Source organism: Marmota monax, unplaced genomic scaffold (assembly GCF_021218885.2).
Source record: "Marmota monax isolate L192 unplaced genomic scaffold, Marmota_monax_Labrador192_F-V1.1 WCK01_AAM20220418_F8-fsc00404, whole genome shotgun sequence".
NCBI lineage: Eukaryota > Metazoa > Chordata > Mammalia > Rodentia > Sciuridae > Marmota > Marmota monax.
Genome location: NW_026694380.1, coordinates 197,884 through 215,869, shown reverse-complemented (window position 1 = coordinate 215,869; position 17,986 = coordinate 197,884). Strand labels below are relative to the sequence as shown.

Below are 17,986 nucleotides of genomic sequence, written 5' to 3'. Positions count from 1 at the left end.
GAGGCAGGGGAGGGCGGGGCCAGTAGGGGGACCTGCTGCTGGAAGAGCAGCGGCCCGAGCCGGGGCCATGGCGAAGCTACTGAGCTGCGTCCTCGGCCCCCGGCTCTACAAAATCTACCGGGAGAGGGACTCAGAAAGGGCCCCATCCAGCGTCCCTGAGACTCCAACTTCAGTCACTAATCCCCCTACCAGCTCCTGGGTGAGTCGAGTTCCTCCCTGGTCAAGAACATGGTACAGCCCAAACCTTTTACGGCCTTTGCTCCCCAGAAGTGCCCACTATTGGAAATAAGGGGAGTCTGCTTGTCAAGCCGGTTGTCCGAAAAGTCTGCGCTGTTTGTGTTTCCAGGGTTCAAGTCACGCCTATGGACTACCCGCCTTCTCTCTTCATCGTTGTTTGAGCACTGCTTTCTCATTCCACTACCAGTCTTTGCTTTTTCCTCCCCGCATCCCCCCCCACCCCATCTGTCATGGTTCATGCCGGCCCCACTTGGGTCTCAAGTCCTGCAAGAGACCCTGTGCGATTGGGGATCCGGTGGATTTTGCCGTCATACTCCCAATTTCTTCTTCGGTTTCCTTTGGTGCCTCTCCGGGCTTTGTTTATTTTTCCCTTTAACCTGGCATTGAGTTTCAAAATGACTTCTGCGCATCATGTATCTGCCTATCATGTATCTGCCGTTCTTCCCCCAACACACACACCCTCCAAACCTAGCCTGGAGACCCCAGGGTCATTGCATTTACGAAATCTTCGGGTAGTGATAGGCTATTCCCCTATTCTCTTCCTTTTATTGTTAGTCTCAAGTTATGTTTACTAACCTCTACAAACTGCCCACTCCTAGCCACATTCTTTCTTTTCTTTTTAAATATTTTATTTTTTAGTTGTAGTTGGACATAATACCATTATTTTATTTATTTTTATGTGGTACAGAGGATCGAACCCAGGGTCTCGCACCTGCTGGGCGAGTGCTCTACCACTGAGCCACATCCCCAGCCCCACATTTTTTCTTAATCAACCTACTCTTATTTCTGTTGCTCTTCTTTCCCTCTTAGAATTGTCATGGTGTCTTTCCTTTCTTCTCACTAACCCTGCTCCCTGTAGGGACATGCTCAACCCATTTGCAACTGGGTTGTGAAAAAGAAGCAAAAGTTGCCCAATACTGCTTTCACTTTTGCTTATAAGTCCAGCACCCTGAGCTTGTTCTCATGGTCAAGGATGGGAAATCATGTTCAGGGTGGGGGTGGGGAAGAAAGTCTTTTGTAGAGGCTAGGAGTGTCTCAAGAGAAATAGCCAAGCAGGCTAGAACCAAAGGATGCATATTAGGGCTTTTGAAAGGGAAGAGGTAAGACTTTTTAATGGTCAGGGTCCTTAATGGGGCCATCTATTTTGGCAGGATACATACTATCAGCCCCGTGCCCTGGAGAAACATGCGGACAGCATCCTGGCACTGGTATGTCTACCCCAGTATCTGCTATTCACTGCATCTTTTCAGACCCAGCTGCCCTCTTGAACTTACTTTTCCCCAGGCCTGGGAGAAAGCAGTGCCCCTGGGGGTTGAGGGTGCTCTGAGCTTTGCTGCAGACCTTTCCAACACACACACACAGACACACTCTCAAGTGTGTACAGTTGGCACTCCCCTTTGTATGAAGCAAAACTTTCTCTGGGGAAGCCTAAACCCTGAGGAAAACATGTTTACTCTTGGGACCATCTGCAGGTGCTAAGTCCTGCAGTCCCCTGTGACCTGTCCTCCCTGGCAACTAACCTCTTTGGCTGCAGAGACAGCTGTTCTCTCTGGCAGGGTTCCTATGGTGACGTTTGTGCATCTCTGGTCCCTGGGGACCAGGCCAGGGACTGTCCTGAGCAGGGCAAATTGAAAAGACTTGATTAACTGGAGTATTTAGAGACTGGTCTTTAAATGTGATGAGATTTTGTCTGGGAATGATTAGAGGAATAAAATAGAATCTGCACCTAGTTTTCCCAGCCTGCATTATGCTATGATGCCCTACCTTTCAACAAATATTAAGCACTTTCTGTGTGCATGATGTCATCCACAGAATAGATACTTGATATGATATTCCTCAGGTTATCTACCTTGCTCAGAGTCCAGGCCTGGAAATGGTAGACCTGTATGCATGTGTGCATGTGAGTATATTGATTGCCTGTCCCTATCTCTCTGCTGCAGGCTTCAGTCTTCTGGTCCATCTCTTATTACTCCTCTCCCTTCGCCTTCTTCTACTTGTACAGGAAAGGTCAGTGTGGTTTCAAAGGTGGTGGGGTAGGAAATGGGCAGGTTGTTGGCAGGTGAACCACCCCCCTAAAGAGGAAAGAGAACCTGTGAGGATGGCTTGGCTTCCCTCTTCCATCAGGCATATATTCTTCCTCTCAGGGTGTGGCTATTCCAAAGAGAGGTGTTGGGGGAGATTGGGGGCTAGTGGGGAAGAAGAGCTGAGGAGCACTGTGGAGAGCTTCTCATATCATCCCTCTCCCCTCCCAGGTTACTTGAGTTTGTCCAAAGTGGTACCGTTTTCTCACTATGCTGGGACATTGCTGCTGCTACTGGCAGGCGTGGCCTGCCTCCGAGGTAGGTGGAAAGGAAGCCTAGTTTGGATTTATCCATCACTGGGTAAATACTAAGTTATTTTTGCGAATACAGTTTGGTGCTGGGTCCTGAGGGGGAATAACCATGGATGGTCTAAAGCACAATCTTTTCCCTAAGGAGCTAGAGAAATTCCTGCACAAGTATAAATAAGAATATAGCATGCATCATTTATAATAATCCTATTGGAAACACCTCCAATGGTCATGACATATAGGATGGATAAATAATACTTTATGGTATAACCATAGAACACTACACAGCAATGCAAATGAACAAACTATATCTACACTTACTGCAGATGAATCTTACAAACATATGAAGTGGAAGAAGTGCACCACGATTTGATGTATGTAGTATGTTTTCACTTATATAAAATTTAAAAGGAATACTTATGTATGTGATAAGTCACTCAAAAGAACAAGGGCATGCTTATTTTGAAAGTAAGGTGAATGATTCCCTGGGGTGGAGGAATACAGGATGGGAAGACTCCTGACTGCAAGTGGCTCTCTTTATCTTGAACTGGGTGATAGTCACATCAATGTTTACTTTGTAGGGTCTTTTTTTTTTTTGCGGGGGGATATCCAGGAGTGTTAGACCACTGAGCTACATCCCTAGCCCTTTTTATCTTTTATTTTAAGATAGCATCTTTTTAAGTTACCCAGCTGGCCTCAGTCTCTTGAGTAGCTGGGATTATAGGTGTGTGCCACCACACCTCACTTGCTTTGCATTTTTTAATCTGAATGTGTGTTTTATGTATATATGTTACATCTTATTAGTAAAAAACAAAACAAAACGGCAAAACAAATCATTGAGACTTGGTGGGTACATATTAATGACCACCAGGTGAGGGAGATGCTTCAGAGTGGAGATGTGGGGTTGGGGCTGGATGGTTACAGTTGGGGTCACTCAGGTGAGGGCCCCCTGCCTGAGGCATTCTTACCCCTGATTTCTGTTTGGCTGGGCTCCCTCCTCTGAGTGACTTTTCCTGACCACTTGTCTCAAAAGTAGCTTATACTACTCAAGTTTCATCTTATTTTTTTATTTATTTTTAATTTAGAAAAAAACCAAAAATCTAGAGAACAAAATATTTTAAATATTACAATGCTTGTGTTTTTTGCTATTTGCCTTGGTTACCTTTTTTGGGGAGGCGGGTACCAGGGATTAAGCTCAGGGGCACTCAACCACTGAGACACATCCCCAGCCCTTTTTGTATTTGATTTAGAGACAGGGTCTCACTGAGTTGCTTAGTGCCTCACTGCTGCTGAGGTTGGCTTTGAACTCTTGAAGTTCCTGCCCCAGCCCCCCAAACCACTGGGATTACAGGCGTGCACCACCACACCCAGTTTATTACCTTTTTTTTTTAATCTTTATTTTATTTATTCATTTTTATGTGTTGCTGAGGATCGAACCCATTGCCTCACATGTGCTAGGCAAGTGCTCTACCACTGAGCCAGAATCTCAACCCTGGTCTGTTACTTTTGTCAATAAAATATCAAAGCATTACAGTGGACTTGTATTTGCCATTGGAATCCTCCCAGCCCCACTTCCTCTTTGCCCAGAAATAATCATAGTTCATCTGGTGGACTATGATCTGGTCCATATTTTTGTACTTTTATGAATAATATACCTTCTTTTATCAAATCTAAGCTAACATTCATTGAAAAATGTATATTAATTTTAGAGTTTTCAAATGTTAAAACAATTCTTCTTAGAATCTATGAAATATGGTAAGAATCTGTAAACAATACAGTGTGATTTTGTGCATTTTACATTTTTGGCATAGGTGGCATTGCTCCATACAAATCATTCTGTATCTTGCTTCTTTTCTCATTGTCATATTGTTCAGGGGCATTACCCTTGAAAAAGTTCTAGTTCATGGGGGCTGGGGATGTGGCTCAAGCGGTAGCGCGCTCGCCTGGCATGCGTGCGGCCCGGGTTCGATCCTCAGCACCACATACAAACAAAGATGTTGTGTCAGCCGAGAACTAAAAAATAAATATTAAAAAATTCTCTCTCTCTCTCTCTCCCCCACTCTTTCTTTAAAAAAAAAAAAAAAAAAAGTTCTAGTTCATTCTGGTTTTATTGTTGTTGTAGCACTTAGACCATTCTGACAATTTTTTAAAAAGTTTATTGACTTTTCCCGGTTCCACCTCACCCCTATCAGAATGCCAGCTCTGTGAGGCAGGGAGCTATGCATCTCATTTCCTGCCTGTCTCCCCTGGGTGGAACAGTCCCTGGCATACAACACCTGCCAGGTCAGTGAGCAGTAAGGAGAAAAGTTGGGATTTGATATTTCTCAGCAGTAAGGGAGAGTGGATGTGATCCTGAAGGGGGAGAGGAGTCAGCACTGAGAATTGCTGCCCTTCCCAATGGGAAGGAGAAAAGAGGCAGGAGAGAGGCAGTGTGGGAATCCTAAGGAAGCTAGGGCAAGCCCAGGAAGCAGTGGAAGAAGGAATCTGGAGGGACAGGAAGAATGCTGAGTGGAGCAATTGAAGAGAATAAGGACAGAGGAAGGGTACATAGATTCAGTGATGAGATAATTATGGGCAAGGGCAAGAGAGTGTGAAGCCAGATGGCAAGGGTTAGAACATACAGAAAGCAAGCACTGGAGAAGTCTGGAAGGGAAAAGTCAGGAATCCTGATGTTAGCAAAAGGGAAGAGTAAGGTTGGGTGACAGTGTTTTAAGACCAAGGAGAATGAACATTCTGAAAGATGGAAGCTTGCTAGTCTATAAAGAAACAAAATGAATCTCCAGCACTGAAAGAAAAAAATAGACAAACTGAAGAAGCTAAGGAATTGAAGAATTCTTTAGCCTTTTGCTGGATGTGGAAGAAGGAGGAAGGTCTGTTTCCCGACATTGTAGGCTCTCAGTTCCTTTTTCTCTTACCTTTCCTTCCAGGGCCTTCTTACCCATCTCTCCCTAAGACCAAGACATCTTCCTTCCTTGTTTTCCCAATAAACTACTTCCTGTCCTCTCTCTGCCAGGCATTGGCCGCTGGACCAACCCCCAATACCGGCAGTTTATCACCATCTTAGAAGCAACACATCGGAACCAGTCTGCAGAAAATAAGGTGAGAAGTTCTAGGAAAGGTGTCAGACAACATACCCTGCTAGCAGCTTCCTCAGCTGCCCCCAGAGCTCCAGGCACCAGCTTCTGCCAGGAGGAGGTGGTGTGCTTTGCCACCCACCACACTGGGTCTTTGCCTGCATATATTGCTGTGTCCTTTCCCTACTCCATAAATGAACTGTCCTCGCTATCACTTCTTATGAATATTCTGTTAGAACAACCCTCTTCCTCTCCACTTTCAATCCACAAGAATTGTCTAAAGGTAGAAACATTCATAATATTTCTTTCTTCTTCTTCTTCTTCTTTTTTTTTTTTTGCAGTACTGGGGATTAAATTCAGCATCTCAGAGATGTTAGGCAAGTGCTTGTACTACTGAGCTACATCCCCAGCCCTCCATAATGTTTCTTGGGAGAGTTTTCTATCACAGCAACTCAGTTCTATAAATATTTGTTTTTGTTGTATGCACTGAACACCATGCTAGCTTTGTTTGGGGATGGGACAAGATGGACAGGCATAGCCACTCCTGTGCCCGAGAGCACAGCGTGGCTCCAGGAGGCAGAAAAGCCAGGGCACAGTGTCCTTGAAGTTGTGCCAGGTTTGCCAGTGCTGGAGTGTGATTATCTTTGAGAAGGGGCTATGGGGCCCCATGAAGCTCCTTCCTGTTTCTGGGATCAGATAGCTATGATTACCATCATTGCCTTGATGATTACTCCATACCACCATTTATGGAGCTGTGTAATAATGCTCTGTACCTTGCCACTGTTCTGAGACATTTTGCATAATGCATATGTCCTTTCTAATTCTCATAACAGCTGTGTGAGGTAGCATAATTACCCTCATTTGTATATCTGAAGAAACATAGGCAAAAAGAGAGGTTAAGTGACTTGTGCAGAGTCACAGAGCAAGGAAGTGGCTGAGTCTAGATTTGAGAGCAGATCTGAACAAAGCCTGGCTGAAATTGGCTTTTCTTCATTTTGTTTTGTTTTGTCATTTATATTTTTGTACAATTTTTATATTGCTCTCTCTTAGTCAAGTTATTTTTGAAAATATCAAAAATTTCTCTGACAGGAGGAAAAAAAACCCTCCTCAAAATAGAGAGCCGGAGCTCTGGGGGTGGGGGAGGAACACAGTACAGCATGAAGATGCAGCTCCCATTGCCCGCAGAAAGCATGTGGGCTAACACAGCAGGGTGACCAGAGGCACAGATGGTCTGTGTGGCAGAACTGGCCCCTGGCTTCAGGAGTCGAAGAGAGGGAGCTGGCTGTGTGAATGGAATAGTCAGAGCTTTTTTTCCAGAATAGAGCCCACTGTGGTGACTTCCCTCCTGACACTCAGCCATGAGACCATCAGTTTGATCTGCTGGGGGATTTCGGAGCCACCAAGATGGCACCATTTAAGGCATCCAGGTAGAGAAGGGAATGTGACCAGCCAATGGGCCCCCACTCTCTATATCTGAAGCACCTGCTAGGGGTGGGTCAGTCTTAGATTCTTTAAAAAGAAAAGTTAGTTTCCTTGTCTGGAAGAGGGAAGATGGGTCAGCACTGATGCTCAAATAAGACACCTGTATTTCCCAATTGTTCTAGTCATAGTAGAGTTTCCATCTGAGAACTTGGAGGGTGCTGACCTCCACTTGGTCTCCTGTGACGTGTGGAGGCCAGGCCTGTGGATGACAAGGATGTTGAGGGTGGATGGGGACCACCCACCCTCAGTTCTGAATCCCCCTTTTCCTCTCCAACTCTTTCATACCCTGCTCACCACAGAGGCAGCTTGCCAACTACAACTTTGACTTCAGGAGCTGGCCAATTGACTTCCACTGGGAAGAACCCAGTAGTCGGTGAGACCCCAGTCCTCTTACTCTATCCCTTCCTTGGAACTGTCTCAGATAATCCCTGTACTGCTTGTCCCTGCCCTCCATCCCCTCTCAGGTCCCAGTGCCTGTCTTCTAGTGCCACCTTCTCATTCCTAGACCCCCACCTTTCTCTGGACCTCAGATATCCAGCTTTCTTTTCTTGACCCTATCTTCCCTTCTTTCTGTTTCTCAGGAAGGAGTCTCGAGGGGGCCCTTCCCGCCGGGGTGTGGCCCTACTTCGCCCAGAGCCCCTACACAGGGGAACAGCAGACACCCTCCTCAATCGTGTTAAGAAACTGCCTTGTCAGATCACCAGGTGGGACATGATGCGGGAGGGAGGCCAGCAGGGTGGAGAGGACATGGGGTAAGGATCCTAGGACTGGTACTCCATCATAAAATGGCTGTCATTTATTGATTGGGCCTAGGGCCAAGTGCTTGTGTGTATCATTTGTAGTGAAGAAGTTTTTATCCACATTATGTGTGAAGAAAATACTCAGAGAGGACCAAAATCTCACAGGTGAAGAACTGGGATATTAACACAGCTCTGTCTGACACTAAAGCTCTTTCAGTGTGACTGAGAAGGAACAGTGGGGTTGGGGGTGGAAAGGAAACACATCATCTGTAGCTGGAGCAGGCTCTAGTGCACTTCTGTGTAACCATCCTGGCTGCTTCGCTCCTTGGTTCTTCCACCCTGGCCCTTGGCCCCACTGTGCCTCAGTTTCTGCATCTGTGAGTAGCCTGCCTTATAGAGTTGTTGGGGAGAATAAGTAGGATAACATTTCTGAAGGATTCATACCTTGCCTGGGTGCCTGTGCCAAGTAAGTCTTAGTTTATTGATGACAGAATAACAACAGCAACCACTCATATCTTACAGCAAAGCAGATGCTGGGCATTTTCTTTAGTGGGGAGATGGGGCATTTTCTAGAATACTAAGGAAGGGGTTGGACTAAGGGGTTGATTATTGACAGTGTGCTGATCAGTAGATGGGCAAGCCAGATTTGAGGACTTGTTTTTGAGGTACTTGAGAGGCCTCACACATGCCAGGAAAGCGCTTTACCACTGAGCCTTATCCCCAACCCCTCAGATTTGAGGTTTTGAAGGGGATGCTAGAGAGTTTGTGAGACATTCTGGGGCTGTCCAACTTCAAGGTTAACTGGAAATTGTCAATCATCTTTTTCAGGAATAGCACCTACCATATCTTATCTGTCTAGATTAGAAAGTTTGTTCAATAATTATTTATTAAGCGCCTACTCTACAGTACTTTAGGTACCTCCTATGTGGCAAGTACTGGGCATATTGCATTATACAAAATAGCCAGGTCCCTGCCCTGATGGAGTTTGTGGTCTAGTTTGATGTTTTGACCCACTAGTCAATCTTTTTTTTTTTTTTTTAAAGAGAGAGAATTTTTTTAATATTTATTTTTTAGTTTTCAGTGGACACAACATCTTTATTTTTATGTGGTGCTGAGGATCGAACCCAGCACCCCGCGCATGCCAGTCGAGCGCATTACCACTTGAGCCACATCCCCAGCCCTTAGATGTGTTTTTAACAGTGATATTTTCAATTTACAATGATTTTGTTGGGCTGTAACCACCTTATAAGTTGAGCATCTGTGTATATATGTATATAGTGGGCCACAGTAGAAAATGTACATATTTACAATTCTTGCAGTTAAAAAAAAGTTTCAAAAACACCAACCTAGCACATATATTATTTCATTAAGTCCTGAAAGAGGATTGTGAAGCTGTGAAGGTCAGTGGTGAAGCAGGCTCACCATTCTGACAATGCTAGAGCTGAGTCAATATCCAGGCCCCACTGGGGACTTGGGGTTCATTAATCCATGTTTCCTACAGCTACCTGGTGGCACACACTTTGGGGCGCCGGATGCTATATCCAGGCTCTGTATACCTGCTCCAGAAGGCCCTCATGCCTGTGCTGCTCCAGGGCCAGGCCCGGTTGGTGGAAGAGGTGAGGCCCCCTGTCTTGCCCCCTGCTGGCCCTTCTCTTCCCCAGAGATGTAGCCTCTTGCTCCTCACAACCTGGCCATTACATCTTCCTAGTGTAACGGCCGCCGGGCAAAGCTGCTGGCCTGTGATGGCAATGAGATTGACACCATGTTTGTGGATCGGCGGGGGACAGCTGAGCCCCAGGGACAGAAGCTGGTGAGAGACCACAGGGACCAAAGGTGGTGTGCGGGGAGGGCAGTAGAGGCTCAGGGGACCCCAGTCATACAGACTTTCCCTATGGCATCAGAGTGGGGAATAATCCAAGCTGTACCCTAAAGCCCTCTATAGAAAAACCCTAAGACAAGGAAATACAAGTTCAAAAAATAATTATCATAGTTGTCACCACCAAGAACATTTATTCCATGTAAGACATATATTGTAATCTTCTTAACAATCCTGTGAGATAGGTACTATTCACGTTAGCCCATTTTTATAGATGATGAAACTGAGGCACAGAATAACTTTCCTAGCTCATACAGTTAGTAAGTGGTAGCATTGTATGTGGATTCAGGCAGCCTGGCTCCAAAGTCTCCTGCTTCCATGAAGGAGCTCTGGAAAGAGCACTGACCCAGGAATCTAGGAGTTAGGTTCTAGGGCTAACTCTGCCGGCTATGGGAGTTCATGCAGGTCCCACCATCTCCGGGCTTCAACTTGGGACACCATGGAACTAGAGTTTATCTAATTAAAAGATTAAAGCCCAATGAAGGAGAAGGAGAAGGAAAGCAGTAGGCATGCCACAAAACAGGGACAGGTACAAAACAGACCAAAAGCTATGAAGGAAAGAAAATTCAGGCTCTGGGAGTGTAGCTCAGTGATAGAGCATTTGTGAGGCTTTGGGTTCAGTTTCCAGTGTGCTTGTGTGATCCATAATCCCATCCTCTCCTAAGAGCAACCTACCTGGTGGCCTCCCAAGGGAAAATGGACATTGTACTGAGTGGTGGAGCGATCCAACTTGAGTCATCTTCCTCTGAGGGTCCAGTTTGCCAAGCATTTGTAGTCACTTTGCCTCTCATCTTATGGACTTTGTGGAATGATAAGTTTTTATTCACCTCAAAAAAGAATAAGAACTTCCCTTTCCTCTTCCCTACACAGCTCTTCTCAGGCTGCCCTCCCTGTTCATGTGGGAATTTCCAGTGGATCTCTGAGCCCTGCCTTTCTGTCTCTTTCCTAGGTGATCTGCTGTGAGGGGAATGCCGGGTTCTATGAGGTGGGCTGTGTCTCCACGCCCCTGGAAGGTAGGCCATGGCTCAGCCCTCTTATTTCTGCTCTTTGGACTGGAATATACCTACCGCTCACACTGCTCTGATCTTCCCAGAACTAACCTTTACTTTCTCAGAGTGAGGTCTCAGTCTCTCACTTTGGGGGAAAAGTCCACTCCCCATTTGTTTTGTGAATCATATATTGTTCCCCTTTTCCGTATCCGCTACCTTTATTATGCTCTTCATTCTGTTCCACCACACAGTCATATATCTTTCCCTTCTGCTGCCTCAGAGTCTTTGGCATCATCTCCTTATCCTGGGAAGGCATGGAGCAATTTGCCTCTGAGTTTGGAGGGTACTTCTGCTGTCTTTCCCTCAGGGACAGAGAGGGGCATGGACCATGAGGTTTCAGTCCCTTCTCCCCTTGTGTTACAGCTGGATATTCAGTCCTGGGCTGGAATCATCCTGGCTTTGCTGGAAGCACGGTGAGACCCTCTTTGCAGTCCCTTTCTTTTCCAGAATTATTTCTGGTGAGCTACTGGAGGGGAAGAAATGGGATGCAATTTCTGTGGGGCCTTCCATTCACTGAGGCTAGATGCTGAGGGCTGGGAGGCTGTAAATGTGAAGGCAGCATGGGAGCTGCCCCCCCCACACACACACACAGTTGGGGGCTGGCTGAAAGGCAGTGGATCTCAAACATTGTCCTCTCCCACCACCTTTTTCTTCCACATCTTCTCTGTTGCAGGGTGGCTGTAGGAAGGGTCCATATTAGGAGGATGCAGGTGAGCTGGCCTTTGGTGTGACCCCCTCCTGCCTTTGCCCTTCCTCCTACAGGGGGTGCCTTTTCCTCAGAATGAAGCCAACGCCATGGATGTGGTGGTCCAGTTTGCCATCCACCGCCTGGGTTTCCAGCCCCAGGACATTATCATCTACGCCTGGTCCATTGGTGGCTTCACTGGTACCAGTTTTCTTTCCACACGCCACTGTAGACACATTCATGCCCCCCACCTAGGAGAGGTGGGGAAATACACCAATGGCTCTGGATGGGGGTAGAGGCTCAAGGAAGAAGAGGGAGGAGTTAAAAATCTCTAGGTGGGCCCAGGAGTAGATATCTAGTTGTATAAACTTCACCTTTCCTTCCTTCCTTGAAGTAGCCGAGGGTCCTTGGTGGGCAGTTCAGGGAAAGAGTATGTTCTGCCTACTGTCTTTCCATGCACTTGGATATCTTCTTCTCCAGATTGTGCCCTGGCCAAGTGAAGTGGGGTTTAAGGAAAGACCAGGGGATAACATCCTGGCTAGGGTGGGGTTGGCCCATGGGATGAGGGTGTGTATGGTAGGCAAGAGCATCTCTCAGTCCTTGCCTTCTTTCTTGTTCTGCTACTAGCCACATGGGCAGCTATGTCCTACCCAGATGTAAGTGCTGTGATCCTGGATGCCTCCTTTGATGACCTGGTACCCTTGGCTTTGAAGGTCATGCCAGACAGCTGGAGTGAGTGCAGCTCCCAGGACTGTCATTCCAGGGAAGGGGTGGGCTGGAATTAGGAGCTATTCTAACTGGAGATAGTTTTCATTTGTGTGCGTGGGAAGAATTAGGAAGGCTCAGCCCTCTTATTTCTGCTCAGTTTTTTCCTGTGAACAGTGGGGATCTCTTGTTGGGCAAGGTCTTTGTCACTGCTATTCCTTCACCTTTATCCCACTCTAGGGGGCCTGGTGACCAGGACTGTGAGGCAGCATCTCAATCTAAACAATGCAGAACAATTGTGCAGGTGAGGGCAGGCAAGTGTCCAGCATCTCACTCACCCCCATTACCCACCAACCCATACCACAGCACTGTTGGGCATTAATACACTGAAAATAGCCCTAAATGGAAAGCTGGCAAATAGCCACTGCCCCATGAGTTACCCTGTCACACCCAGTCACACCTCAAATCCCCTGAGACCCTGAACTTCCTCATGATCTGGCAGTCAATGGATTAGGGCCTGGCAGAGCAGGGCTCCCCCACCTCAAGATCAAACTAAGCAATGCCTGCCTGCCTTTCTTTCTCTCTTTCTTCTTTCTTTAATTATGGGAATGGAACCCAGGGCACTCTACCACTGAGCTACATCTCATCCTTTTTATATTTTATTTTTTTAGTTTTTGTAGTTGTAGATGGACAGAATGCCTTTATTTGTTTATTTTTATGTGATACTAAGGATCAAACCCAGTGCCTCACACATGCTAGGCAAGTGCTCTGCCACTGAGCTACAGCCTCACCCCCTTTGTTTTTATTTTTGAGACAGGGTCTCACTAACTTGCTGAGGGCCTCACTAAATTGCTAAGGCTGGCCTCAAACTTGTGATCCTCTTGCCTCAGCCTCTGCAGACACTTGGATTATAGGCATGTACCACCATGTCCTGACTGCCATGCCCATTTTAAATATTCTGACCTCACTCCTGGGTGAAGGCTAGCTTAGGATGGGGGTAGACAAGTTGTTACTTTTCTCCATCTGAGCTTTCCTTCCCTGCTGCTCTGTCCTGAAGGTACCAGGGCCCCGTGCTACTGATCCGGAGAACCAAGGATGAGATCATCACCACGACGTGAGTGCTTCAGAGCCTCTGCCCTCCCCAGACCTCAGAGATGGCTAGAAGTTGCCCCTGCCACCTCTGCCTACATGAGGGAGGACCCTCTTATTCGTGATTCTCTATGTTCATGTTGCTGTTTGTAGTTTGTGGAAACACAGCTTTTCAGATCCTTCCTTCCCAACCTCCAGCCCCTCCAGAGTAATTCTTCTCATCCTCAGGGTTCCTGAAGACATCATTTCCAACCGAGGCAATGACCTGCTTCTGAAGTTCCTGCAGTTTCGGTGAGAGCTGGTAGATGGGGATAGACACTAGCATGGGGAGGGAGGGAAGTTTTGGGGTGAAGAGTGAAGTGAAATCAGTCCTAACCTCCTGTCTTGGTGCTTCTCTGTAGGTATCCTCGTGTGATGGCAGAGGAAGGCCTTCGTGTGGTGAGGCAGTGGTTGGAGGCCTCCTCACAGCTGGAAGAAGGTAAGAGGTACCTGATAAGGCTTGTGGCAGGGGCCTAATAAGGCCAGGTTGCTTATAGGTTTTCATTTCTCTCCCTGAACAGCCTCTATTTATAGCCGATGGGAGGTGGAAGAGGACTGGTGTCTGTCTGTCCTCCGTTCCTACCAGGCAGAACATGGGCCTGACTTCCCCTGGAGTGTGGGTAAGGAGGGCAAGTGAGGAGAGTCCAAGAAGGGGCTGAATACCTAAGCACCTGGCCAGGTTTAAGTGCCTCTTCTCTGCAGGGGAGGACATGAGTGCAGATGGACGGCGGCAGCTGGCTCTGTTTTTGGTGAGCTCAGTGAGAAGCAGTGGAAGGGGACTGAATGGAAGGGGTCACATATAGAGTTTGGGGACAGGGGATCCCTTGTAAGCAATAGAAGTGGCAGCTTTCATAGAGTGGTGAATTTGGAGGGTGGAGGATGGGAAGTGAGGAGGGTGTCCAATGGCTTCTGCTGCCTATGGTGCTCTGTGCCCACTTGCCCCACCCCCTTTCCTCAGGCTCGGAAGCATCTGCACAATTTTGAGGCCACACACTGCACCCCACTTCCTGCCCAGAACTTCCAGATGCCCTGGCACCTCTAGGGACCACATTGGAACACATGGAAGAACAGGATGGGGGAGACATGAGGGAGGACCCTCTTATTCGTGATTCTCTATGTTCATGTTGCTGTTTGTAGTTTGTGGAAAGTGGGGGACCATCCCCCTCCTTACCACAGTTCCTCTTGCACGTTTCCCCTCATTCACGTGACAGCACCTAACCTTCCCCTATACATATCCTGCATTAAATGAATGGATTATTCCTAATAATTAATATAAAAAGGTATTTTTTCTACTATCTGGCTAATTGTGTGACTTCACAGATGTTCAGCTAGGGGATGGTACTGGGGAGAGCAGAGGCCCCAAAGGGCCAGGCTTTGGGAAAACCATAACTCCAGACAATCAGCTTAACTTTCCCCATCTCTGTGTACCCCTTGGCCTTCAACCACAATCTGAGCTGTCCTCATGCAGCAGGTCCCAAAGCCTAACCTTTCCCTGGAGTGCCTAGGGTTATCACAGCTGTACAGCTTCCCTAGCTTCTCCTTCCTCCTTCCTCGGTCTCTCCTGCATACCACAGCCCTAGGAGCCTGTGGTTGCCCCCTCTAACTTATAACCTGTTTACAAAGTGTTTTCTAGTATTTGATTTCACCTATTCAACTTCTCTGCTGATTTCCAGGTCCAGTTTGTATGGTGTCACTCTCAGCCCCTACAGCCATCCTTGCTCAGCTCTTCTCATCCCAACAGGGAGTGAGAAGCAGTCTGTTCTCTCTTGGAGTCTTATGCAGCAGAACCTGTCCACTTTCCTCACCATGTCATCAAAACTGTCCTCCCAGTTTTGCAGTTCAACACAGAGCTTGCCAGGGACCTTAATGCCAGGAGCCAAGGACACCTGTCTTCCCAGAGCCATGCTTCATCTTTTGGACAGCTCTGTTAGAAAATTCTTAGGTTAGTCAGATCCAGTAGTGCATACCTGTGATCCCAATGGCTCAGGAGGTTAAGGCAGATGATGGATCTGAAGTTTAAGGCTATCATGAGCAACTTAGGGATACCATGTCTCAAAAAGGGGTGAGTATATAGCTTAGTGGTAGAATGACCCTGGCTTCAATCCTCAATACTGCAAATAATAATAATAATAATAATAATAATAATAATAATAATAATAAGGGAAAAGAAGGAAAGAAAAATAAAGTTGTTAGATTTAACCTGAGGAAATCAATTCCCAAAAATTTCTAATCCTTGGACCTTATGTAACAGAATATATTCCTCTTCCATCCAACAGTTTGTGGCTTGGCTACCTTCTACCCTCAGAAACTTCTGTTTTTCAGATGATATACCCAAAGTTTACTATACTACCTAGTAACCATCGTTAGGTATAAGATGCTTAACATGAGTGAAAATGTTCTGATGTTCTAGTTATAGTCTCTGGCTGATTTCTGTGTCTTCTCCAACTCCAATGCATGACCCTCCTCTAATCTGGGGGACAGAGGCTGTGTCTGTCCCAGCAGCTCAGCAACTCCTTAAGAGGGTATTCCCAGTCTCCACAGGAAAGGGAGATCTGAGATGTATCAGGTGATATGGGCCTGAAATTTGGGGTTAGAGGGGAGGTGACTATAATTCCAGAATGCTGTGCCTTTTGCAAGTTTGATCCTGACACCCTTCTCCTCTGTCTCATCCCAGGGGGTAATGGGATGGGAAGCGTGGAACAGGAAGCTGTGGGACCAGCTGCATGGTTCTGAATCTCACTCTCCCAGATGCATCAGGACAGTTAATCTCTTGGAAACAAAGACTTTGTTCAGCCAAGGAAACCTTCTTAAGTGCAAATAGGGGGTACCCATTTCTGTCTCCCATACCCTGGAGACAAGAACTCCCATTTCCTAGCCCTGTATAGGCATTAGGGACATTGTAGACCTTCCCTAAAGCCACTTTTGCCCCACCTTTCTACACATACTATAGAGAACAGTGGATGACAAGAGGGGACCCTTGGATTCCCCAAATGGGTAAGGGTAGGGGAGGACCAACATGTTGATTTTCCTAAAAGTACCCCACTCAGGAGCCTCAGTCTATGTCAGATTATTCCACACCTGATAAGGTCAGAGTAGCTAAATAGAACCACCCTTCATCTTGGGATGGGACCAGCTCCTGGTCCACTCCTCACTCTATATAGCAAGATTCCAGAAGAGGTCAGCTGAGATGCCCACCACACAGCTGCTGGGGCTCTCTGGATCCTCCTCTACTGGGCACCAAGCAAGGCCTGAATACCCAGGCACCTGAGGAGCTGGGAAAATGGCATGAGAGTGGAGGCTAGATGGCAAGTTAGAGTCTGGCAGGAAACCTGGGAAGAAGTGGGCAGGTCCCTGGACAGGGCCATGCTTTATCCTACCTTATCTCATTGACCCAAGCTTTGCCTTCAGCTGCTCCAAGTGTGAGGTCCTGACTTGGCTCTGGACTGGGCTGTGTGTTTGAGAGTTTGCTCCACAAGCCCGGGAGGGGCATGTGTCTCTCCACAAAGCTGTCACAAGTAAGTGAGGGTCTTTCTGGTGAAGGATCCCTAGGGGGTGGGGCTCAGACTTTGCGGGTATCGATGTCCCCATCCATCCATCCATCCAATCAGGAAGCCAATCTAAAGACTCAGTCTAAAGTTCTGCAATCCCTCAACAGAACTTGCCTCATTCCAGGCTGAGGCAGGAGGATCACAAAGTTTAGCCCAGCCCGGGTAACTCAGCGAGATCCTGTCTCAAAATAATAAAAAATAAATTTAAAAAAAGCTGGAGATGTAGCTTAGTGGTAAAGCATCCTGGAATCAATTCCCGGTAAAATAAGTAAGTAAATAAATATTTAAAGGACTGGCGATGTAGTTCAGTGGCAAAGTGCCCCTAGGCTTGAATCTCAGTAACACTAATAAATAAGGAGAAAGGGAGGAAAAAAAAAAAAAAAACACCTTTCTCGCAGAGCCTACCCCTTTACGGCCCCGCCCTTCTTTTGCCAAGCCTGATTCCTCCAACTGTGGCTTTCAGTCCTCAGGCCCCACCTCCTCGCTTTCGTCACTCGGCTGCCTACCCCTAGGCGTCCTTAGTCCGGAGGGAGGAACAATCTGCTTGGATGCCTTCGTTCCTTGCTATCACCATAGCGACTGCTACAACGCCCCACCTCTTTACCCTAGGAAAGCTTCGGAGGAACCCATCACCACGAAAACGAACTCTCGCGGCGCTTAGCGTGTGCGGCCCCGCCCTGCCGCGTGAACGAGGCAAGGAATAAAAAGAAGCAGGGGCTGGACTAAGGATTCTGAGACCATGTCTGTCTGTCGGAGACGGCTCCCACCAAGCACCCGCCCTCCGCTCCCGGGTCTTCCTATAGGTTCTGCTCAAAGCTTGCGGGGCTGTAACCTTACTGCGGGGCAAGTCTTCTCGTACCCCACTTAAGCCTCACTTAGCTCCTAGTTTGGCCTTTCAGGTGCGGTTATATTCGATAAAGGGGTTCTGAGGGCTCCGTAAAATTTCCCTTTGACTCCTCTTTGCCCTTTTCGCTTCCAGAGGAGCCCTCGCTCGTTGATTTTTTTCCTTATTATTCCATGAACTCCCTCATTTAACAGACAGGTGACAGGCGCTTCTCTCCCAGTTCTTCGTTCTGTAATACAGCGTTGAAATTTCATTCATTCCAAGACTGGTAGGGTGGGGCGCGCAGTAG

General features: G+C 47.2%; 1 protein-coding gene across 2 annotated transcripts; it reads left to right on the top strand.

Annotated features, from left to right (window-relative positions):
* Positions 1-5: 5 nt before the first annotated feature.
* Abhd16a (abhydrolase domain containing 16A, phospholipase) lies at positions 6-14,600 on the top strand. 2 transcript variants are annotated; one of them, XM_046467943.2, is made up of 20 exons: positions 6-199; positions 1,389-1,445; positions 2,178-2,244; positions 2,490-2,576; positions 5,580-5,665; positions 7,422-7,495; positions 7,704-7,826; positions 9,364-9,478; positions 9,571-9,672; positions 10,688-10,751; positions 11,151-11,200; positions 11,550-11,673; positions 12,100-12,204; positions 12,418-12,481; positions 13,235-13,291; positions 13,495-13,557; positions 13,668-13,744; positions 13,827-13,925; positions 14,008-14,054; positions 14,264-14,600. In XM_046467943.2, the coding sequence occupies exons 1-20, from the start codon at positions 68-70 to the stop codon at positions 14,345-14,347; spliced, it is 1,677 nt and encodes a 558-aa protein (XP_046323899.1). In that variant the 5' UTR covers positions 6-67; the 3' UTR covers positions 14,348-14,600. The 2 variants fall into 2 exon arrangements, with proteins under 2 accessions (XP_046323899.1, XP_058442579.1); XM_058586596.1 differs by lacking the exons at positions 6-199; positions 1,389-1,445; positions 2,178-2,244 and adding an exon at positions 2,113-2,137.
* The last annotated feature ends 3,386 nt before the right edge of the window (positions 14,601-17,986 follow it).